The sequence below is a fragment of the Pristis pectinata genome, chromosome 21 (genome assembly GCF_009764475.1).
Source record: "Pristis pectinata isolate sPriPec2 chromosome 21, sPriPec2.1.pri, whole genome shotgun sequence".
NCBI lineage: Eukaryota > Metazoa > Chordata > Chondrichthyes > Rhinopristiformes > Pristidae > Pristis > Pristis pectinata.
Window position 1 is genome coordinate 16,639,469 of NC_067425.1, and position 24,757 is coordinate 16,664,225.

Consider the following 24,757-nt stretch of genomic DNA (forward strand, 5'->3'; position numbering starts at 1 on the left):
GCTTGCAAGGCTGGAGGTGACAGAATAAGGAGGGATAAGATCGGGGACGATGAAGAACATGAAAATGAGAATTTTAACAACATTAGTGGGTCACGCACCAATGAGTTTAATACGTACCAGATGATGGATGGATGACTAAAAGCTTGGTCAAAGAAGTGGGCCATAAAGAGGGAGAGCAAGGTGTGGAGACTGAGTTGAAGGCTGCAATTCCAAGGGGGAGTTGCAGGTGAGGAGATTGAAGAGAACGGATGGCCTCAAGTTCATTGACGAGATATGTGAAGTCTTCCCGCTCATGGATACTGCTTTCATGCAAAAGATTTTCCACACATACATAGTCATTGCAGAAGAATCAAATCAGCTTTAATGACAACTGATTGTAAATATAACAGAAGATTCAACCTGAACCAACATACAAAAGCCAGTAAACAAACAACAACAACAACAACCAACACACAACAAGGCTCAACACGACTGTCAGCTAACAGTCCCAGACCCGACATCACGCTGCGTTCTTGCTGAACTCCTGGTTTCATGGCTCACACTGCTGACATCGGGACACCTCACAAGGCAGCTCAAAACTCACTGAAAACTGTTTGTAAGTCAGTCTGTGCTCCAACCATTAACAAATGGTTTTTGGAGAGAGTAACTAATGAGAAAATAATCACTGATCATTCCACGGGTAGCACAGGTGTGACAGGTGACTCTGCGAGAGTTGGATGAGGGAAGGAAGGAAGCAGGGCAGTTGTGGAGAGGACGAGGGATGGTATGAAGGTTGGAAGGATGAGAGGAGGAGGAGAAGTGAAGGTTGGGGGAAGGCGAGCTGTGAAGAGGGAGGCAGAGAGGTGATGTAGAGGGAAGTTGTGTATTAGGAGATAGGGAGGAGAGAGCTGGGGGATAAAGGAGGAGGGTGTGGGGGAGAGGGAGGGCGGGAGGTTGGGTGTTGGGGAGAGGAGGATGAGGAGTGGAGAGGAAATTGATAGGAGGTAAAGCACAGGGAGGGGGAGGAGGCAGAGGGATAGGGAGGACAGGTCGTGGGGTGTAGCAAAGTGGGTGGGGAGGAGGGGAGGTGGGTTGTGGGGTGGTGCAGAGGAATGGAGTGGGGATGGGGAAGTAGGGAGGAAAGGGAGATGGGAAGTGGTGAGCTGGGGCCGAAGGGAGGTGAGAAGCAGGGTTGTGCAGAGGAATGATGGGGTTTGGGAGGTAGGGAGGTGAGGAAGAGGGAAGATGGTGAGTTGGGGATGGAGAGGAGGGGAAGCCTTGGCGAGGGGAGGTGGTGCAGAGGGATGGAGATGGGGGTTGGGACTTGGGACTTGGAAGTTGTAACAGGAGAGGAGGGAAGGGAAGTCGGTGAATGGAGGGGAGGGAATTGGGAGGAGCAGAGGTGGGTCGGTGGGAGGCTCAAATAAAGTTTGCCAAGCAGAACTGAGTACTTCTGTTCTGCTGGGTGACCCGAGCCATACCTTTGAAGCAAGGACACAGCACACACTTAGTTTTGTTTCAAGGTGGCTATACCAGCAAACAGAACTCAAAAGGTTTTGCTTTTAAGATAATTTACAGATAAAATTAAGGTTCTACCACATTGTTGGAGATGGTGGGGTAGAAATGTGTCCTTGGTCACCACGCAATCACCACTTGTGCGCACCCTGCCTCCACTCTTTTGTCCACCTATCACTGCTCTGCTTTTCCCTCCTGTATATTGGGCTTCCCCTTTTCCTACCTTCAGTCCTGAAGAAGGGTCCTGACCCAAAACGTTGGACTGCCTGCTTTTCTCCATGGATGCTCCCTGGCCTGCTGAGTTCCTCCAGCGTCATAGTGTTTTTCCATCAGTGACCAAAGACTACTGGTTTTGGATGGGATTGTTAACCATTACCTGTTATTTGACAAGTAGGGAGTTCTCCTGGAAACAGATTACCTGCTGATTTATTCGTCTGCAGGCTGTGGGATCTTACTGCATGCAAACTGCCTGCTGCATGTGTTTACATATTAACAGCAATTGCATGTCTCAACATAAGTTATTGCCTGTAAAAGTGCTTTGGGACATTGAGGATGTGATGGTGTAACACAAGTGGCATTTTGGTTTTATTTCCAGAATATACATATTTTCTTCATTCTTTAAACCTGTGACCACTTGAAGTCACATTAAAAGAGATTTCAGCATAAAAATAGATTACAGTAAAAACATCTTTAAATAACATTAGGGCAACGAATGTGAATTCTATAATCCAAATAGTTTTTTTTCCAATGAGCTTAAATCCAAAATTATTGTTAAGCAATTTGATTTTTTTTTAGAAACACATCTACTGGAATAATGGAAACAAGAAATTGTCCAAAAAAGTACATCTCTAGGCATGCACCATAACTAAATGTTGTAATAACAGCTTCAGATTTTGATAGATTTGATTGCTGTTTAGAGAATGGTCAATAGTTATCCACGATTTTCTCAGCAATAATCATGGGTTGTCAGATCTTTTAAAGCAAATGTTTATGGCTCCAAGCCCTAATTTTTCTGTAAAGCCCATCACACATCATTCCCTTTGACTTGACTTCCCCTAGAAATTTACAGCCTTCGTTACACTTCATGACGTTACGAAAATATCAAAACTAAACTAACTGTTCAAACATTTTCTGATAAATCAAAATTAACACAAAATGCAAAACAGTTTTTCCCAAATGCAATCAATTATTCAAGGGGTTATGCAAATTAAATGTAATGTCTCTGACATTAAAAGACCACCCTTCAAAAAATATTTTTTTGGCTGGAGGATATTTGGTCCTTCTGGATACATAAGTGGAAAAATTATTTGCTTTTTCACTTCACTTCTAGAGATGATGATGAAACTTACCATCGTTGAGAAAACAGGCACCAAAATCCATTGTTTAACTAATAAGTAGATGGTCTATGAACATGAAGTGGAAAGTACTTGCCTAGGAACTGGATTGCACCAATTTCTGTGTTTAGTGCTACTCTGCAAAGAAATTGTGAAAATGGTCAAATACACATTTGAGGCAACTTCAGTGATAGGAGACCTGCAGAGTTCCAGATGGGACCCTCGCCCAATTTCGCATAGGTCCCATTACTTTGCAGAGAAGGTCTTCAGTCCTTAAAAGCACACTCCCCATGTCAGTTACACAGCAGCAACACACATTGCCACTACCCTGGAGGACAGGGAAACAGCATGGGAGAATCAAAAAAAATTGCAGATGCTGAAAACCTGAAATAAAAACAAAACTGCTGCACTCAGTAGGTCAGCCAGTAGGTACAGATGAAAGGTAAAGGAAGAGAGGGATAGTGGGCAAAAATGCCCAGTCCTGATTCAAACAGAAAGAAAGAGCTATCTAAAGTTGGAGAATTTGATATCCAGTTCTGCAGGCTGCCACGTGCACAGACAAAAGACGAGGCACTGTTCCTCAAGCTTGCGTTGGCCCTTGTTGTAACAGTGCAGGAAACCCCAGACAAAGAGGTCAGAGTGGGATGGTGAATTAAAGTGGCAGGTTTGTTAAGGTACACCAGCAGTATCAGTGCCATAAAATACTCACAGCTTGCCCCATACTAAGCAAATTGAGTCAAAATAAACATCTTCTAAATGGCAAAGATCTTTTTTAGTCAACTCTTGGGCTTTTCTTGGCCAAATGCCACGTGCAAAAAGTTTGTTCCCATCACTCTCTTTGACTACCTAATCAGCTATCTAGTAATTCACTATAATTGAGGCTTGAACTTTTCTGGCTTTATTTTTGGTTGAGTTTGAAGGTGTTTTATTCACAAGATTGGATATTATTGGTAATTACAAACTGCAGCTGACTTTTGCTCTTTGTAAAGCTCAACAAAATTAATACTGCTTAAAGTATCACATGCACATTCAACTTCTTATTGCCTTGTTAAATGTTACTCCCGCCTACCTGTTCACGATCATCATACCCCAGACCATCCTACACACAATCGGGGTGGTCAGTACCTTAGGTGAGCATTCTGTACACACTTGTGACATTCTTAAAACTCAATGAATCAAAACTAAATTCTGTATGGTTAACTTTTATTGCTGGCATAGAATTTATCAGTGAAATTAAATAAAAGCATTTTTTGAGAGACCTTCAGGGATAGTTTTTCCTTTTTTGTTAAGAAAAGCAATGGTCAAAAGTGAAACATTCAGACTGTAACCATAATCCAGGAACATAGGCAAAACCTATAATTCATAGGTGGAGATTGCCACAAAGGAGTGCTGTTTTAATCAGGGTGTCCACAAGCTGCAGATTCACTTACCTGTACCACCTCAATGCACCCTGTACTAACTCAATGTAACTGCACTGTGTAATGAATTGACCTGTACGATCGGTATGCAAGACAAGTTTTTCACTGTACCTTGGTACAAGTGACAATAATAAACCAATACAGTCATTTCACAAGGTCTCAGGCCACAGCCCCTTGAACTGCTTGTTCAGCAAATTAAATTATTCCATCAAAGAAATGTTCAACACAACTATCCATGAATTAGGGACAGCAGAGAGATGAAAGGGGCAGCAAAAGAGGTGACCCGGGTCCAATCCTGCCCTCCAGTAATGTCTCTATGACATGTGGGTTTTGCCAGATGCTCTGGTTTCTTCCCACATCTCAAGGACCAGCTGGTTGGTAAGGTAATCGGTCCTAGTGTAGGGAATGGCAGGAGAATCAGAGTGGTGTTGATGTGCAGGTAAGAGAGTAGTTACAGGGAAAGTGGGGAAATGGGATTGTTGAGAGGTGGCAGACTCGTTGGGCTGAATGGTCTCCTATGTCATAAAGGAAATGTGTGAAAAGTTCAATTCCTATAATGTGAAGAAACTCAGTGAATACCAATGTGAAGAGTATTGAATCAGGAGTTTGTACCTAAAAAGGTACAGCTGCATCAGATATGGGTGTTTGTGCACAGACACAGGTAATGGACAAAAATCTTCCAGATTAGGATCCATTTTATTGCGATTACATGTGTGCATCCCTAAATGCCCTTGAATTTAACAGGTTGTTGGATTATTTTAGAGGGCAATTAAGAGACTGCCAGAGGTCTAGAGCTAATATTATAGTCAGACAGGGCAAGGACAGTAGATTTCCTACCCTAAAGGGTATCAGCAAACCAGACGTGTTTTACAGCAGTCTGGCAGTTTCATTGCTATCATTCCATTACTTCCTTTTTGTTTTTAAAAAAAAGGATCCACTTTTATTTAATTAACTACATTTAAATTTCCCAGCTGCTTCGGTGGGAATTGAACTCGCGGTTCTGGATTATTAGCCCATACTTCTGGTTACTGGTCCAATAACATAATTACTACTCTAGTAATGCATGTTGTTGGCACTGGAGAGAGAGTTCTGTGGAAATGATAGGACTCATTTTCTTTTCATTTTGTCTACCCCTTTCTCTCTCTCTCCTTGATGCCTTGCCCTGCCACTCCTCCATTTGTCATTCTCCTGTGCTTAACTTTTTCTATGCATTGCAGAAGTGCAAAGAATAAGAAACTATGTGTCAGGATTGTCCCCAACCATGTTTGCTTGAGGTTGTACTAGTGCCTGACAGTACGGATGAGAAGAAAGTCAATGTGTGGGTCAACAGCAGTGGTCGGCCAGTTTTAACATCATTGATGGTGAAATATTAAATCTGTGTACCGAGCAATTGCCTTCACCTTCAAAGTAAACTTTTCAGTATGCTGGAAAATTAATTAGCACCCTCCAACCTATAAGGTGATGCAGAGCAAGTAAACCTTCTTTATATGCACATGCTATGCAATACCAATATCATGAAACTTCATTCAATGAATTGATGCAAAAGTTTAATTTACACCCAGCACCCTTCCACAACAGGACACTTAATTCAATTCTTCTGTTGTGAAGAGGCAGAACTTGGAAAACAAGGAAGAAATGACCATTGCTCACCATCAACAGTTCTAATTTTTTAAAAGCATCATTAAAATGTAGAAAATATTTCAGGTGTTGACTGTTGATATCTTGTAGGAGAAAAGCCACTTTCTGGCAATTAAAAGTTTTTCATTTTTTTAAATTTAAAAAAATGAATAAATACATTTACATTCAGCTTGACTTCCATTTGGGGTAAAGACAGAGCTGGGTGATCCGAGTTTGGGGAAAATGTGGATTTCTTAAGGTACAGAACAAAACTGGAAGAACAAATGTTTTCAAATGGTTAAAACCTGTACCCTAATTCCCCTTGTTTGGGGACTGGATGGGTCAAAACGTATGACTTACTTTATAAAGCCTGTGCCATTTATAAAAGTCTTTATAAGCCATAACACAATTTGAACAGGATGTAGGGATGTTATGTGTAATACTGTTTTTTTGCAGACAACCCACAATAATAGAGTCCACATTTTTTCCTGGCACAATGAAAACTAGCATCTGAGGATCCAGCGGAGATGGTCACTGCTCTTTCTCATCTTGTTTGACGTTTCCAAACATAGATCGGAATAGTTCAGTCCTGGAAGAGAGGAAAATGAAACATTTATAATATTTTCATCCTGCTGAATAAATGGAAGTCAACCTTGAGTTAGCCTGCTGTAGACTGGAAAACACACCCACTATATTTTTTTTTACCCCTTTCGAAAATGAAACCCTAATCAATGTTTCATTACTTTTAGGAAAACAAATGCCAATTTTGCCATTCAAAGGAAAGTTGTTCGGAAGTCATACAGCATGGAAACAGATCTGTCAGTCTATCAAGTCCAGACTGACTATCAAGTCTATCCTACACTAATCCTATTTTATTCTCCCCACGTTTCCATCAACTTCCCACTGATTCTACCAGTCACTTGTACACTAGAGGTAATTTACGTGGCCAATTAAACCACTAACCCACACGTCCTTGGGACGTAGGAGGAGAGCCCGACAGTTACAGGGAGAATGTGCAAACTCCATAAGGACAACACAGAAGGTCAGAATTGAACCCAGGTTGCCAGCACTGTAAAGCAGTGCCTCTACCAGCTGCACCACTGGGAACACTGATGGCATAGTGACACCCTTTCATGGGCAGCAGACAAAATCTTTAAATGTTAACAGGCATAATGCTTAATCCAAATTGCATGTTTCAACAATATTGTCATTTAAACAAATTCTTGACTATTGATAAAAATTAAGCCTTGCAAACACAAGGCCAGTACTTCCTCCAACCCAGGGCTCTCAATAAAGTGACCAGCCCTCCAAACTATAGAAAAATGAAAGAGGAAACATCTAATTAAAAAGATCTTTACATATTCTTGTCCAAGTTCAGCCGAGCCAATGATTCAATATAATGCAATACCAGATGCGTTCACTTCTATATTAAATCAGAAAAATGTGCAAGCCAAGGGCAACAGGCAAACTTTGTGACTGCAGCATAAGTTTCTTGTATTTATACTCATGTACGCAAGATATCTGCGCATTAGTGAAAGTCCAAGTCAACAACCAACAGTTGTAGAAGTTCGCCCTGAGATAATCAGCACAGATTTGGCATTTTAGTGACATATCCATTTTGACAACCAGACCTCATGATCAAGCTGTCAGCAAACCGAGATTGCCAGCAGCTGCACTGATTTAGCTCCAAGCCATTGTAATATACCTAGAGGGTACTCCAGCAACAGAAACTTGGCTTCCAGGGACTGAAGAAGCACTCCTGTGTCTGATTGGCCAGAAAAACTCACTAAGAATGGTGCCAACCAGGATGCAAAGCCACTTTCTGACTTTCAGGCCATGTTAAAATTTATCCTTAAGAGTCGGTGAAGAAAAAGTAGTCTAAAATTTAACTGAGGCTTTCAGTGACAGAGGTGAAATCACCAATGTAAACCAGTTCTCACAGATTATTGGAGCTTCAGTTTAAATACAATTTGCTGATCTCTACCTTCAATGTACGTTTTGCTATGCCCTGGAGCTATTGAAGGGAAATAGATTTCCCAAAGAGACATGTTCACACGGTGGGAATTTCTGTTTCCAGTTCTTAACTTTTAATGAATGATTGTTAATAAAGCATACTCAATTCTTGCCCTTATTAAGAGAGTTCCAGTTTACAATAGCAGAGAGATTATGCCAAAACCCTGATAAAATACTACTTAGGATTCAGCTGGACTTTGGCGACCAATTTAGGACAGCATATTTTGGGAAGGTTTTAAGGCCTTGGGAAGACCATGGGAGAGATTTACTATTATGATACCAGCAGTGACAGATTTCAGCTAATGAAGAGACAAGAGAAGATGGTTCTCCTTAGAGTTGAGATGACTAGGAAGAGATTGGATAGTGTTCAAAATCAAGAATTGTTTTGACGGAGTAAATACACATAAACTGCTGCTAACCAGAAGATCGATTTACGCAGATGAAATGCAAGAGAGCCAGTGCTATTTTGGGGAACCTTTGTCTTGGAACTCCTGGCCTGAAAAAGTGGTGGGAACCGATTCAATAACAACATTCAAAAGGAGATCAGATAAGTAGTTAAAGGGAATGAATTTACAAGGCTGAGGAATGAGTGAAGGAGTAGAATTAATTGGACACATACTCAGAAAGCTGGCATAGGCTGCTTTCTGTACTATACAATAATGATTTTTACAAATACATAGATTAGAAATGCAGAACCCACACAAGTATCTTTGTAAAGCCGTGAAAATTTTCCATTTCCAACAATCTTTAAAATTACAATTCCTATCCACTGTACTTGTGTCTTCAACATCTTGCTGTATTGGGCATGATCTGCCACAGCACCCTCGCTACCCACCTGCCCCACCACGCCTGTACCCTACACCTCTTGACCGTGTTATAATCGGACATTTAAAAATAATAGACAAGATATTTATTTATTAGTCATATGTACATCGAAACAAACAGTGAAATGTGTTTTTCTGCATTACTGAGAATGTGCTGGGGGCAGCCAAGTGTCGCCACTCTTCCGGTGCCAACATAGCATGCCCACAACTCCTAATCTGTACGTCTTTGGAATGTGGGAGGAAACTGGAGCACCCGGAGGAAACCCATGCAGTCACAGGGAGAATGTACAAACTCCTTACAGACAGCGGCGGAATTGAACACGGGTCACTGGCGCTGTAATAGCGTTCCACTAACCACTACGCTATTACAGCGCCGGTGACCCAGGTTCAATTCCGCTGCTGTCTGGAAAGCCACTGTAAACTATTGTTCATTAATTAATATATTCAGTGAGATAAAGAAAAACAAACACTTGCAACCTATCCGAGCCTTGGCACGTTCTGTCCTTCTGCACTGCAGTGTGTGGGCACAAAAGTCCAGAATGTAATGATGAGGGCACTCAATCGGCTGGAGATTCTCCACTGAACAATGGGGTGGAAGCATAGCTAGCTAGCAGCACGGTCTAGCCCATGGCTTAAAAGAAAAGTTAGACAATAGGTGGATCTGAGCTGCTGTTGTGTCTGCTCCCATTCAACCAGGTGGAAGCTTAGAACAGGTTACCTGCCTATGTCCCCAATTCAGAACCATAGAAAAAGTTGGGAATGAACACAGGCATGTTCACTAACAATAAAGGGAGCCTCAAAATAAAGGGAGGTTTCTTTAAAAACTGAGATAAGGAGGAATTTCTTCAGCCAGGGGGCAATGAATCGGTGGAATTTGTTGCCACAGAGGGCTGTGGAGGCCAAGTCATGGGATGCCAAGGCAGAGATTGATAGGTTCTTGATTGGTAAGGGGTTTAAGGGTTACGGGGAGAAGGTGGGAGAATGGGGTTGGGGAAAAAAAAATCAGCAATGATTGAATGGTGGAACAGACCTGATGGGCCAAATGGCCTAATTCTGCTCCTATAGCTTATAGTCTTTTTGTCTAATAAGTAGTAACAACATTTCCTTGCAAGTAAACTATTAATTTTGCACTGTTTTCCCTTAAGTGCATTAAGGTCATGAAAATATGATAGATGTTGTCAAAACTGTAAAGTTGCACTTGCAACACAAAGCTAGAAACAGGCATTGTCAGCATGTCCTGCATGCAGTTTCTGGCTTCAACAGCACAGCACAGCTGGGCACAAAAACCAATATGATCACTAAGTGGGCTTCAAGCAGACACACAATTTTAATTAGGGTCAACTTCCCTTTATAATATTCAACAGAACAAACCAGATTACTCCTCATGGGGATGGTAATAAGGGAAAAATAATCTCCTGTCAGTAGCTGACATTAATTGCCTTTGTTCTGAAATAAACCAAAGGTAAATTCTTTACAAAAATTGTCGCTGAATTGCTACAATAAAGGGCATGACTGGATCTACAGCCAAACCACAAATATCATATCCTCCTCACAAACCAAGATCGTTTCAGATTAACTGCCACTGGAAAGGAACAGAATGTACAATTCAGAACCTTGAATTTTCCAGCTTTTCATAATATTGTAAAGACTGCTGTTGTATTCAACAACCATTGACTATTTGGTGTTGGATAACTGCAGCTGCTGCAAAATGGAGTCCGAACATCATAAACATGAGAAACTTTTCTGTAAAAACTAAAATCTACTTTTGCCAAGCTAGTCATTATTAATGATACTTTCTTTCAATTCTTTTCAAAGGCAAAACCACTGAGATGCCCCAGGAACCTTGTCAAATCCTGCTTAACAAATATTCAAAAGATGCACTCTGCCTGGCTATCATGTATTGAAACAAACGTGTAGTTTCCAGAGGCACAGCCTCTTCAGCCAGGTCCTTCAAGTGGGGAGACTAAACTGATTAGTATGTACAAGGTCACAAAGGCACTGATAAAAATTTGAGGAATTCAATTAAATGAGCAGCAAGGGATAGATTTAAATTTGTGCATTTTCAGTTCAAGTGACGATAACTGAAAGACAATGCAAGTGACCCCAGCAGAAGGTTCTAATTACACTTGTCCATTCAAGGGTTTAGATAGGTCCACAGAGCTCTTTCATAGTGGCTTACTCTTGACTGCTTGTTCTCACACAAGGTTCTGACTTTAATATGAAAATAACAAAAGATCAATGGTGTCACCCATAAACAGTTTCTAGTGGAAACTTTGAAGTGTTTGACTGATTCACCTGCTGAATAAAGTTAGGCTTTACAAGTGCATCAGGGAGTCTGTAGCTGTAACATTCACATAGTTAGTGGCAAAAGGCTGTTGGTTAGAAATTGGGATGTCCTCTTCTTCACTACCAGCTGAAATGTTCAAACATTTCAATGCCCTTTTTAGTCCTGAGCCTAAACCACCCCATCCTTAACTTTCTCGATGTTCTTCCTCTTACTGATAACGATGCCTTACTGAGGAACAGTGCCGCAAGTTACTTTGCACAGTTGGCTGATCTTCATGTGTATGGCTTGACAACACATCAGGATATTTGACCATTAGTCACTATTATGCACCATATTCACAAGCATGTACTCCCAGCCAAGGTTACTGGAGAGCACTATCCTCAGGGAACCCTGGCACGATGTTTCACTTCCTCCAATCCAAACACATCGGCACTGCCTTTGTTAAGATCAGCAAAATCAAATCAATAAGGCCGAATTACTGAGGCATCTGTGGGGTGCTCACCATACTCAATACCAGGTGCACTCAACCTTTTGCAGCAAGGGTGACACGATCAAAAAAGTAGAGTGCATTTTTGTTGCACAAAATAGCATGCCCCATAAACAATCACTCACCATGTACATGGGAGAACCACAGAGTGTGGCAGCCATCATGTTGGCAGGCTTGCTGGCTTAACTTTTTTCATCTACTCTACTGCCTTAGCTGGCCCACAATGTGCACCGGGTTTCCCAATGGAGCACCAGTAATACCAAAGCAGATGCACCAGATTTGCAAAAAAAAATGCCTGTAGGTGTATCAATCCATGACTATTGGAATCAACCATCCTATTCATTCAATAGTGCTCCATCAGCACTGCAGAAGGTCACCCCCATAATAAATGTTAGGAAAATACAACTCAATGGTCACCATCATTTATATATAAATCAAAATTATTCTTACTGAGGTGGTGGCAATTTAACCATAGGTTTGCTGTGGCGTTCAAATCTCTGGAGGATGCATGATCTGTTGGATCATGACTAATAGGAAGCCTTACATGCTGACTGCCTTGAAGAGGTTGAGGGCCTCTTTGAGAATGTGCATAACTGTAGCTGAGTTGATTTCAAAGACCAATAAAATCCCACTGCACAAGTTTCTGATTTAAAAAGAAGTAAAATACCAAGGATGCTGGAAATCTGAAATAAAAGTAGAAAAATGGTGAAAATACTCTACAGGGCCAGTGGTCCCCGTGGAGACAAAGACAGAGGTAATGTTTCATCAGAACAATCTTTTGAACTGAGTTTAGTAATTTTACTACATTAAAATTGATAAAAACTTCAATGGCCAGAGGAATTGTTAAAAATCCATTAAATTCGGATCCATGCCCGCAGATCAATTGACTTTGCAGCCTCGGTCAGTTATAGTGTCAGAGCCAGGAGATCATTCCAAGATTTGACTATGCAATTGGGGCTGACACCCCAGACCAGAACTGAGAGGGAGTTCTTAATTATCAGAGGGCTGGTGTTTGGATGAGATTTTAAATCAGTGTGTTCATGTAGTAAAAAAATGGTCCCAAGATAATAAAGGAAAAGCAAGATAGTTCTCCCAGACTCTTGGCCAACAAGCCTCTCGTAACCACAGCCACCAGCTTCATTCATCTCATTTGCTGCTTCCAGAACTTTGCTGCAGGCAAATTTGTTATCACATTTCCAAGGATAAGAGTGATTACACTTCAAAAAAAAAGTAATTCATTGGATGTGAAGCACATTCGGACATCCCGAGGATATGAAAGGTGATGCATAAATTAAAGTTTTTTTTATTGCCAGTAAAAAATGGGCATAGTGAAAGGAAAGAAAATGCACACAGAGAAGCAGTTCTGGTGGTAGTCTATGTCTAATATATTCACACGTAATAAATGTTTTGCTATATTTGCTCAAACAATGTACAGCAATGTCCATCTCATGGAATAGCAAATGGGACATTGCAATTTAAAGAGTGGAAGCATCAGTGAGAGTAACACAGGATGCTGTTAGTTATTATGCATTAAACTGAGGGAACATGGAGCTTTACCACTGTTGGTGGCTGGCTTAAAAAAGTCTTTTACTCCGAGGACTACAGCACCAAAGACCCAAACTGAAATAGCTTTTTGCCACTCCTGATCTAAATTCATAGACAAAGTATCCTGAAATTGGGACACCTTCCGCTAATTATATAGTGTTTGTCCACAAGGCTTTCAGAACTGAACACAGCTAGAAGTAGGATGAGTTCTGCAGAAACTAGAACTTGGGGTTTCATTTGGTAAATACTGCAGAAATTCTGCATTGAATACTAGTGGATGAATACTTGGAATGCTGTAAAACGAATGTAACATTTGCAAAGTGCAGAATTCTTTACTTTAGAGGAAGACAGAATTTAAGAGTACTGCTGAAAATCAATCACCGTTCTTGGTAATGTCAGAAATATTATAACCCAATCTTACAGAATATATGCTGCATGCATGTATTCTATAAATTATATTCTTTCTCCATTACTCACCTTCACAGATATGGTTGATGGTACACTTGGCTGATGAGGTGATAAGTAATGTGGGGAGATAACCATGTTCCTCCATTAGAATGACTTCACAAGTGGGCAAACTGGCTCCTTTGGGAGAACTGGACCCAAGTAATCAGTTGACGTGGGTTCTCGTTCAAGACTCCAGGATGACAGTCTCCATACATTTTAAAAATCAAAGTTAGCTTTCCAAATGAAGTTTCCTAACCTGATTTTAGGTTTACCTTAAATAGGAATATCGTTCATTTAGGAGTCAAAGTTTTGAATATCAGTGTCTAGATAAATCGAAACACGTGTTCCAGCCACTAAATAACTAAATGTCCTTAACCACAAGAGATTTTTTTAAAATGCAAGAATTCCTCATGGTCAAGGCTAAATTCTAGTGTTCAAAGTAAGGGACTCAGTTGACAGCTTGGCAGGGTAAACGAGATAGATAGATAGATTGGTCTTTTGCCCAAACATCATCAGATCATTGTGTTCAATTCACATGCAATAGACAATTAATTGGCAGCAACTTTATGGCATCTGGTAACATTAGGATGGAATCTCAGATCTTGCACTACAAAGGAAAATAATTGGGGGAGGGGAAGAAGAATGAGGACAAAGAATGTGCTTCCCCAGCAATGTGGTAACCCCCTTGCTCCCAGGCAAATTTAAAGAACTTCCAGAGGTGGATTAATTTCTGGTCCACTAACAGCCTTGCTGTTAGCACTATTGTGTTTTCTAGCATCAATTGATTTGTGATTTACATATAAATTAGACAATTACTACACAAGACCGTATTTAGCATATAAAATTAATTTACAACTATAACTGTTCGTAAATCTCCAGCACACTTTCAAATGACACTATGGGAAAGGATGGGAAAGGGCAGTAGAACTGAAAACTTGAGGGACAGGAGCAATTACACGGCAATTTCCAACATGAGGCCAGTTTGAATATGTCTTTTTTTAAATAAATAAAATAAAAACACTAATATGCATTACAAAAAAAAATCAATGCTTGATAGAGATTCCAATCCAGTAAAGCAACTTATCCCACAAATAGTGTACACAGAGATGGATTATAGCATTTGCAGCTGTCTTTCTACTGCTTTCTGTAGCTACACTTTTTTTTTGCCAGGTACACCATGCAGAAACAGAAACTCATCAATCCTGCAAGTTTAACCTTGTCACTGTTGAAATTCACTAGGGTAAGGGTACATTTTAATACTTTCAGCTCCCTTAAGGCTATGCAAAATGAAGCATGATTCTTTGATTTTTCGTATTAAAAGTAGATTTGAGCCAGTGATTTGTAACAGGTTTCCTCCCTTTCCCAGCATTTTCTTAGAATATCATTAGCAAAGGTAAGTGTAGTAAGGTATTTCATGGTTGATACAGATTCATATTAAGCAGCATACATTATATTTCTGATGGTACATTGTGAAATTTGGTGCTTTATGCAAAAGTTCAAAAACTTAATATGGACCAGTGCAGTGGTGTGGAATAAATGCTAACATGCACAATTACTAAGCCAGAAGGTTGCAGATTCAGTTGTCATTGCCACTCACTTTTTGAACAAGTAATGTCAGACAGGAAAGTGCTGAGCAGAGACCAGAATAAGAGAAAGGGGGAAATTGTGAGAGAATCCTCTGGCTGGCCAGCACAATCTGGGACTCTCCAAGTGGACTCTTTACCCAGATCTTTTAACATGGACAGTGAAAAGGATTAAAGTGCAAAGCACTCTCCTGATCACTTAGTAACAGTGGCACAAGCATATTGAGACCCCAGGACCAATAGAACTGAAGAACAGTCAATAAATTAAGGAGAGGAGGAGGGGAGGTAAGGTGACTGTAGATTTAAATAGACAGATAGTGGTAAAGTGAGAAAATAAGAATATTTTCAGATATCTTTTGCAAAACACATCAGGTAACAGGAATATAGGAAAGCAAAGATTTTGTTTTCCAGCCATTAACTGTATAACAAAGATTTCTTTTCCCCATATTCAGTTTGGTAAAATTAACAAACACAGATACATAATCTGCGCAATATTGAGATATTTCAATTTTCATACTCATTAGTACTTAATCTCTTCAAAACATGCTTCGATCAGGCAAAGCCAAACATTTTTGATACACTGTAATAAAAATTTAATTCTGACATTGATTTTGATAATAATTATTCACATAAATACTCAAGGAATACCAGCTACAATTATAGAAGTGCAGAACTCGGCCACTAGATGGTAGTATTTAATGGTCTCTCCATTAACTAACACACTTAATGCTGCACAACTCAAAATATACAATTAAATGATCCTATAATGATTTCATGTTCAGCTGTTAATGTTGAAAAACTTTATTTATTGTGTGGACATTTAACCAGGTGAAAAATAACAGCACACTACATTCAGTGTACAGTACAGGCATGCCTTCAATGTTAAAACTTCAGAAAAGTTTTATGAACAGTCACCCATCCCACAGATCACACACCATCTCCAAAATTAATTCAGTGTACCAAAAGGTTTTACAAGCCTGATAGGGAAGACAATGGTTGAGACTAATTTGTCTTTGGTCAGTGTTCACTTTCTCACTTTTTAAAGGATACGGGAAAACAGTTTTGGGACCAGGAACCTTGGTGAGTTTTTATTCACCAGAGTGCAGTGGTGGAAGTGAAAGAATAGGCCAAGAAATTTTTGATCAAGCCAAGACCAACATGGACATCTATTGAGGAGTACTTTAAGGAAGTAGACTTTGCCAAACCTATGGAATCACGGGATTTATCAACAGATACAAAAGCCAGGAAGTTTTCCCAAATTTAAGTAAAACATGACTTCTGGAACAGACGGCATATTATATTATTTTTGGGCACCACAGGAGGATGTTAAGACATTAGAGAGGATATAGGTTTCAGGAATGGGAGCTTACGTGGGGTTGTTCTCCTGGGAGCAAAGAGGGCGAAGAGCAGATTTGATGAAGATGTTTAAAATCAAGAATAGATAGTGGATTTCAGATTTCCAACATCTGAGGGATCAATAATAAGAGGGTTCAGATTTAAGGAGAGTGGCACAAGAACCGGAGCTGACATGAAGCAAAACTTGTTCTTAAAAATGTGGGGTTGGTTAAAATTTGTAATAGATTTTCTCACTGGGTGGAGACACAGATTCAGTGGTCACCTTCAGAATGAAATGGCATAAAAGGAGAGAAGCAATTGGGGTACTGGGAAAATGTTGAGTTTTTTTTAAAAATCAATTCATTTTTCAGGATCTGTGCATTGTTAGCAAGATTATCATTGATTGCCCAGCTCTAGTTGCCTTGAGAAGCTGGTGGTGAGCTACCTTCTTGAATTGCTGCAGTCCTCCAGGTGAAGGTACACTTACAACAGTTTGGACAGGGAATCCTAGGATTTCGACCTAGCCACAGTGAAGGAACAGCAACATATTTCCAGAATGGGATTGTGTGCAACTTGGAGAGGAACACGCAGGTGAGGATATTCCTATGCATCTCGGGGCCTGCGCTTCTTGATGGTTGAGGCTTTGGGTAAGGGAGGTGCTGGAGTATCTTGGATGAGTAATATTTTGTAGATGATACACATTATAGCTACTGTGCACTGGAGAAGGAAAGAAGTAATTTTTATGGTAGTGAATGGGGTACTAATCAAACAGATTGTTTTGCCCTGTATGATGTTGTGTCCAACACTTAAGCAGGCAAAGAGAGATAATTTCAGTACATTCCAAACTTGTGCTTTGCAGCTGTTGTTAGGTTTTCAGTAAATAGATTACTTGCTACAAGGGTATCCAACCTGTGACTTGCTCTTGTAGCCATGGTAGTTATGTTACGGATCTAGTTGCGTTTCTGGTCAACAACAATCCCCCTGGGGTGTTGATGGTGGGGAGCTTAGCAATGATAATGCCTCTGAATGTTGAGAGCAAGTGGTTATGCTCTCTCTTATTGGAAATGGTCATTGCCTGTCATTTAACTGGCAAATCACATTCATGCCACATATCTACCCAGGCCTGAATGTTAACACAAGAGACTGCAAATTTGGAGCAAAGAAACAAACTACTGGTGGAACTCAGTGGGTCAAGCAGCATTTGTGAGGCAAAAAGAATCTGTTTCGGGTTGTGACCTGCATCAGGACTGAATGCATGCAGACATGGACTGCTTCATTTTCTACAGAGTTGCACATGAAATTTAACTAGATTAAGCAATCAATGGCCAACATCACTTCTGTGATGGATGAAAGATCAGTGATGAAGTAGCTGAAAATGGTTGAACCTGGGACACTACAGTAATGTTTTGAGGCTGGGACAATTGACCTGCATGAACCACAACCTCCTTCCTTTGTGCGAGGTATGCCTCCAACCACTGGTTGACTTCATTGACTTCAGTTTTACCAGAGTTCCTTGAAGGCACACTTAGTCAAACGCTGCCCTGATGTCCGTGACAGTCACTCATCCAAATATCACCGACTGGATGGTTCTTCAAAAGGGCTGAAGCAGACTTGATGGGATGAAAGGCATCCTTGTGTGACGTACTGTTCTAATGACTCTGTAAGCTTCAGGTGAGATCAATAAACTCCACCTGCAGCAGAGATGGAGTCTATCACTATTCTACAGCATTTAATTCATGACCTATCACTGCGTAGGTTTATCTGTCAAACCACCAGTGAGTGTTTCTATAGAAAACAAGATATTTTTGTTAAAAGATTACTCACCCTAAGAGACGAGCAAAATTGAAATCCCTTAAAAATGATTATTTTGCTTACATCTATGCTCACCTGTAGTTGGAAAAAATAAGACGTGCACATCTCAAAAACCAGTTAGCATTTCTATTAAGCTTTCAGGAATGAGTTTTAATTTTTTTCTCACTTTTCCTGTTTGTATAAACAGAGGCAGAATTAATATTCAGTGAACTGTATCCTTATTCTTTAATAATATTTTTTCAAAAGTTTAAGGTGGCACTTCTAACTTTACTGACTTTTTGACACATTTTACCATTTAGAATTGTACTTCACAAAAGAGTTAAATGATCGTGTTTTTAATTTTTATATTCCAATTTTCTCTCCACTTCCCATCACAAATTCACAGGTTGCACTACCTAACTGCCTCTTGTTTGCATAGATCTGTGTCAGCTTTTCCTTGAAAATGCTTTTTACAGCAGATCTTTCATTGATCTAAAAGGCAGAGCCGAAGTATATCACTGAGCCATATAGACTACAAGAATCCAGGTTTACGTTAAGATTGCTGATGTCAGCCAGGCTGCAACAGAGTTGCTTTGATTGGATTTAATGTTTCTCGGCTTCATTGTGAGTGAGAAGGTGGGGAGGGAGTGAAATATAAAAAGGGTTCCAACATATGATCATGACTTGCTGGGTACCACACGACTGAAGACAGGACTGCGGTTGCTTATGGTGTGATGATCAAAGAGACTGGCAACGTGCACTTGCTATAGGCTCACACATGAAGAACAGCCATTGTATCTGTGGAATTATAACCTTAGCATGAAAAAAGCTCAAGACAGAGTAAAAACCTAAGTTCTAAATACATCTTTTGCAAGTCTCTCATATGAGAGATAAAGATCTTACGCAGGAAAAGGGGATTATTTTGGGGCACAATTTCTCTCTTCTCTCCTGGGTATTAAACTGCACTGGAATACTTGACACATTTATACTCTACATGACCAATCTTAATGTCCGAGTCAAACCATTGACAATTAGGAGGCCACTTAAGCCTAGTGTGGATCACAGACAAGGTTGATTGTGTCCTTAGAAGTATATATTTAAGTAAGAAAAGAACAATCCTGACAGATTAACTCTACCAAACCCAGGAGATAGAACCCAAATTCAACATAATATCACAAATAGGCAAGATCAGATAACGTCACAGAGGTGGTGAATTGAACCTAAAACCTTTCTCATCCACATCCTGCATTCACCAAGTTATCAGAGACCTTGATTACCACTTTGATTTACAACACTGGAGAGGAACTGCAATATTCTAGTAGAGGAAAATCAACATACTTCTTTTAGCATGGAACATGGGATCAAGAAGTGACAGAGATATCCTGATAAATAACTCCCTCCACAACATTGGGAAGTATGGAGAAAGACAGTAGCACATATTCCTTAAGCATATTGTGATGACAGCCCTGGGATGATTATTCTACGGCATCTAATTCATGACCTACTACTGTGTAGATTTATCTGTCAAACCACCAGTGGACCACGACGCTGTGTATATGAGAAAAAAGTACTTTATCAATTGTTTTCTTGCTCTTTTACTTCTAACAGAAATATAAATAATTCATAAACATATGCAAAACAATACAATTGAAATCAAGCTTTGGAAACTACAATGCTGGATTTAACAAAACAGCACACTTTAATCATTACTTCAAACCAACTATCAGCAATTGTGAAGTCTCAACAATGTAGGATGGATGAATCTAGATGTTGTTTTACCAAGATCATCAACTAACCTAAACTGAAAATAATAAACCAGAAAAATTAATGAAGAAAATCACTTAACACGTGCAAACATTAAACTAAACACATGATTATTTTCAAGCAAGCTAAAATGATTACCTAGGACAATGCCATCATAGCTGCCAACTACTAGTAACATCTTATGTCTCAATGAGAATTTAATAATTTCTGTGTCCTGTTGCACAAATTAATCTCCTACAGTAGGCATTCTAAATAATTAAAAGGCATTATTCTTTTTGTAAACAATCCTTTCAAAGTTAAAGTCGAGTTTATTGTCATATGCACAAGAACATGTATGCACGGGTGCAATGAAAAGCTTACTTGCAGTAGCATCACAGGCACATAGCATCATATAAGCAGCATTCACAAGAAAAACATAAATTAAACACAAATTATACAAAATTTTTACAAGAAGAAAACAATTAGAACATTTATGAAAGTCCATTTCTAAAACAGTTCTGTTATATAGTGATATATCTGATGTCTACAATAAAAGTTAATGAATTTTAAATATACCAAGGAAACTAATGACCATTGTACAATTTCCAAATAGGTGTTGTGGAAATAGTGAAAAGGTCCCTTTACCTTTTAAGTTTTGTTGCCATTTGTCAATTTTCAGGATAGAGATTAGGAAAGTAGAGTTGGCAATTAACTAATAAGCGGTCTCCAGGAGGTTTCAAATAGAGTTTATTGAAATCCTCATTCTGACCATTATATTTCTGGAGCTGAATTAACAACCTGGATTCTATCAACTGCACATATTGTAATTTGGTCAAGTGATCCTTCTCTAATCAGCAGTGTAGTATTATAAAATTGGCTGCAAGAAAATAAAGCTTACACAATCTACAAGTACAATCATTATTCTTGTACAGATAAGTAACTAATACAAGTGGGCACATATCTAATGCTGTCGTCTCAAGAGTATTCACGTACACCCGTGGTGGATTTACTTTACTATGGGACACTATCCCCCAACCCGATCTTTGCTTTTCATTTCCTTGCTGTGTTTATGTTAAAATTAAACGATAACAAATGATCATGAACTTAAAAGATTACTGAAAGGAAGAAAAATACCTTTTCCAACCATATTCAAAAACTAAAAAAACTTAACAGCCAAACTTGTGCTAAAATTTCAGAGAAGATAATTTTTTGATGTATATTGTGTTTCCATTTATTACAGAAACTCTCCATTGTAAGTATATTATTTTTAATGCTCTATTGTATGCTTCTGCAAAAGTGTAAGGAATATTCAGCAAATCAGTACATAGCTAATGTTTAGAAAATAAATATTACAATCTATTAAGGGAAGCACAGATTGGGCACTTTCCCACACAAAAAAAAGGGATACTAGGAATCATGAACCCCTGTCTTGTACATGTGCTATTAGCTGGTTATAGAACAGCAGACAGAAGGGTGCAATACATGAACAGATTGCACAAAATTAACAGCAGTTAAGTCTGGATACAAAAGCAGCATTTAGCAATATGGTTGTGCTCAAAACTGAGAATCTGGCTACTGTTCAATCAGCGATACACAAATCACTGGAGGAACTCAGCAGGACAGGCAGCATCCATGGAGGGAAATGGACGGTCAAGGTTTCGGGTCAGACCCTTCATTAGGACAGTCTACTGTTCAGTCAGGTTATGATTCCACCCTCCACCTCTACTCTTCACCGTGAAAATTCAAACACAAGATCTATTTTACCATTTCTTTTGGTCAAATCTATACATGTTTTCCCTTTCTCTATTCTAATGGTGGTAATTCCTTGCCAGGGTAGAGATGACACAATGTTCAAGGTGTACAGATATTTAGATTCCAGGACAGGCCCTTCAGCCCACCAAGTCCATGCCGATCTTTTTGGCCATCTACACTAATCCCATTTGCCTGCACTAGGTCCATATACTTCCAAGCCTTGCCTATTCATATGCCTATGTAAATGACTGTTAAAAATTGTGATTGCATCTGATTCCACCACCTCCTCTAGGAGTGCGTTCCAGATATCAACTACCCTGCGTAAAGAACTTTCCCCTCAGTTCCTCTTTAAAACTCCTTCCTCCCAATGCCCTCTTGTTTTTGATACCCCTAGCATGGGAAAAAGATTCTATCTACCCTATCTATGTCTCTATGTTATTTACCTCTATCAGTTCACCCCTCAGCCTCCTTCGCTTCAGGGAAAACAAGTCCAGCCTATCCAATCTCTCTTCATAACTAAAGTCCTCCAATCCAGGCAACATCCTGGTGAGTCTCATCTGCACCCTCTCCAGTACAATCACATCCTTCCTATAGCGTGGCAACCAGAACAGCACAAGTACTGCAAGTGCGGTCTAACCAGTGCTTTGTAAAGTTCCAACATAACCTCCCAACTTTTATAACCTCTGCCGTGACCTATGAAGGCAAGCTTGTCATATGGCTACTTCACAATTCTATAACCCGTGTTGCCACTTTCAGGGAACTATTGACTTGAACTCCAAGATCCCTGTGGGCATCAACAGTCCTTAGTGTCCTATCATTTACAGCACATGTCCTACCCCTATTTAACTTCCCAAAATCTGCAGTATATTCAGTTGAGGATGGGTGGCTGGGAGGAAGGGCAGGCATCACAGCAGAGCCAAATTTGCCCTTACTTGGCATGCACAGCAAGGTAAAGCCTCCTGTTACTCCCAGACTTCTATCTGGACTGTAACTAACTAATACAATAAAATCCACGACTGAACCGCAGGTACTTCTGGCTGTGTTACTCAGCTCACAAGATAAGCTTCATAAACCACAAGTTTTCTGAACCAGCTATTATTGATAGGTTTCAAGATGATCTATAACACTTCCAACCTTGGCAATCACAAAAGTAATATTTATTATAAAGCCTGTTGTTCCAAATTGATAGAGAGAGAGCGAGCTTTCATCTAATTGGCATCAAATTAACCTCTTGACACTGAGATTCCAAATTGACTTCTACCTTGACTAGAGGACCTGCCCAAGTCATGAACGTCAAACGCATTTCAAAAAAAGCACATAAATGCACTTTTTTGCTTTTAATGAACACAAAATGAACACCCAGCTCTGCTTTGGTTGAATACTACACTGCACATTACACAGTAAATAGTGTTCCACTCCCTGTGATAGGTGCAGCTGGGGCCCAAAATTATTTTGAGGGTGCTTGGCTTTTAAACAGCATTTTGTTTGAATTCTGTGATGTAATCACAGTCCAAAGTAGGATGTAACCCACATTATGCAGTAACCTTCTAGATTGAATGAAACACATTTTGGGCTCTGTGCCCAGCCACAAAGGGAATTTTAAATGGCAATCATGACTATTTAAAGCTTGCTGCTTGGTGCTGGCTCAATTAAATCATTAATTTGTCATTATAACCTGTAGCTTTTGATACATTAGCAGGTGTTAGCACAACCTAAATGTGGCCTTTTCACAACTCCAATCTCTGAAGAGCACTTCCTGTAGCACCAGTCTGCTATTTTGATTTTTCAAACTGTCTGCTCTTATGGCCTCCAAGTGCCAGCCCTGAATTATCACCAATCACACTGAATTATGAATCCTGCTTTGTGCTGCAGACTCTTTTCCATTGGGAATCAAACTCAGATTGTCCTGAAACATTTCAGCAGGATCTTTCAGAACCAGGACACAAAGTAGACTTTCATCCCATCTCCAAAGAAACACCTGAACTCCAAATTTGAATATTTACATGCAGCAACTGTTTAAAATCCAGTTCAATTGCACTGAATCACCCTCAGTAGAAGAGCAGGCAGATATATCCCACTTAGCTAGAGAACTCAGAAACATTTGTTCACCAAAATTAGTTTTTATTCAGTTAACAAAATACTATGGTTGTTTTGACGGTGTGGTGGACAGTAGCAGTGGCCAGTGTAGCACAAAGCCACGGAAAACACAAGATTGTACACTTTATTCCTAGTCTCATTTTAGCTATGGTAGTGATGTAATTTTATCCAGTTGCATCTTATATTTTGAGCTGTCCATGGGATGGGGGAAAACATATCCAAGAGAAGAAAGTGATAGTCCAGCCCGCAAAAATACTAGAGCTGAGGGTTACCTGTCGCACCTCTTGGCACATTCCAATTTCTCAATAATGTCCCGGCTCGATCTTCCCTTTCACCTACATATTGTCAACCGAGCCTTGAAAGCAACCTGGTCTTCAAGCAGGTATGATCACAGGATCTTAAAAGAGACATGGAATGAGTTCTTCCATCCCCCTGAACACATCTTCTGCTAATTGATTTGGTGTTGGGTCACCCTGACAGACTCTACAATATGATGTGGAAGAGTTCCAGTGCCACATTACTGCGCAGAAAGATGGTCATCCAGTCAACGGCCTATTGATTGTTTCCATCATCTGTAATGGAAGGAAATGACCTGCTGCATAAATCTGTGATCGTACTGGAAGTACAAAACCAAGAACGAAACAATTCACACTAACCAGGAACATAGAACAGTACAGTACAGGAACAGGCCCTTCAGCCCACAACGTCTGTGCTGAACATGATGCTGAATTCAACTAAATCTCTTCTGTTTATACATTACCCATTCCCCTCTATTTCCTGCATATTCATTGGTCTATCTAAAAGCCTCTTAAACGCCACTGAGGAAAGAGAGGTTCACAGCAAATACTTTTGTGTGTATATCCCAGATACGTGGTGGTCCAAAATTCTACACGTTGGGAGCTATAAAAGATCAGATCTGTAATTATCTCAGTGGGATCTACCTCAAATATTAGAAACTAATGAGCTCAGAGAAAGCACTGCTTACATACT

At 39.9% G+C, this 24,757-nt stretch overlaps 1 protein-coding gene across 2 annotated transcripts in view; it reads right to left on the reverse strand.

Moving 5' to 3' along the window:
- Nucleotides 1-3,217: 3,217 nt before the first annotated feature.
- Nucleotides 3,218-24,757, reverse strand: part of aatf (apoptosis antagonizing transcription factor) — an 85,639-nt gene continuing 64,099 nt past the window's right edge. Inside the window, exon 12 of one of the 2 annotated variants that reach the window (XM_052035414.1) lies at nt 3,218-6,452. In XM_052035414.1, coding sequence (XP_051891374.1) covers nt 6,395-6,452 — 58 coding nt within the window. In that variant the 3' untranslated portion in view covers nt 3,218-6,394. Of the gene's footprint in view, nt 6,453-24,223; nt 24,340-24,757 lie in introns of those variants that run through there. The other variant, XM_052035415.1, reaches the window with a different exon arrangement.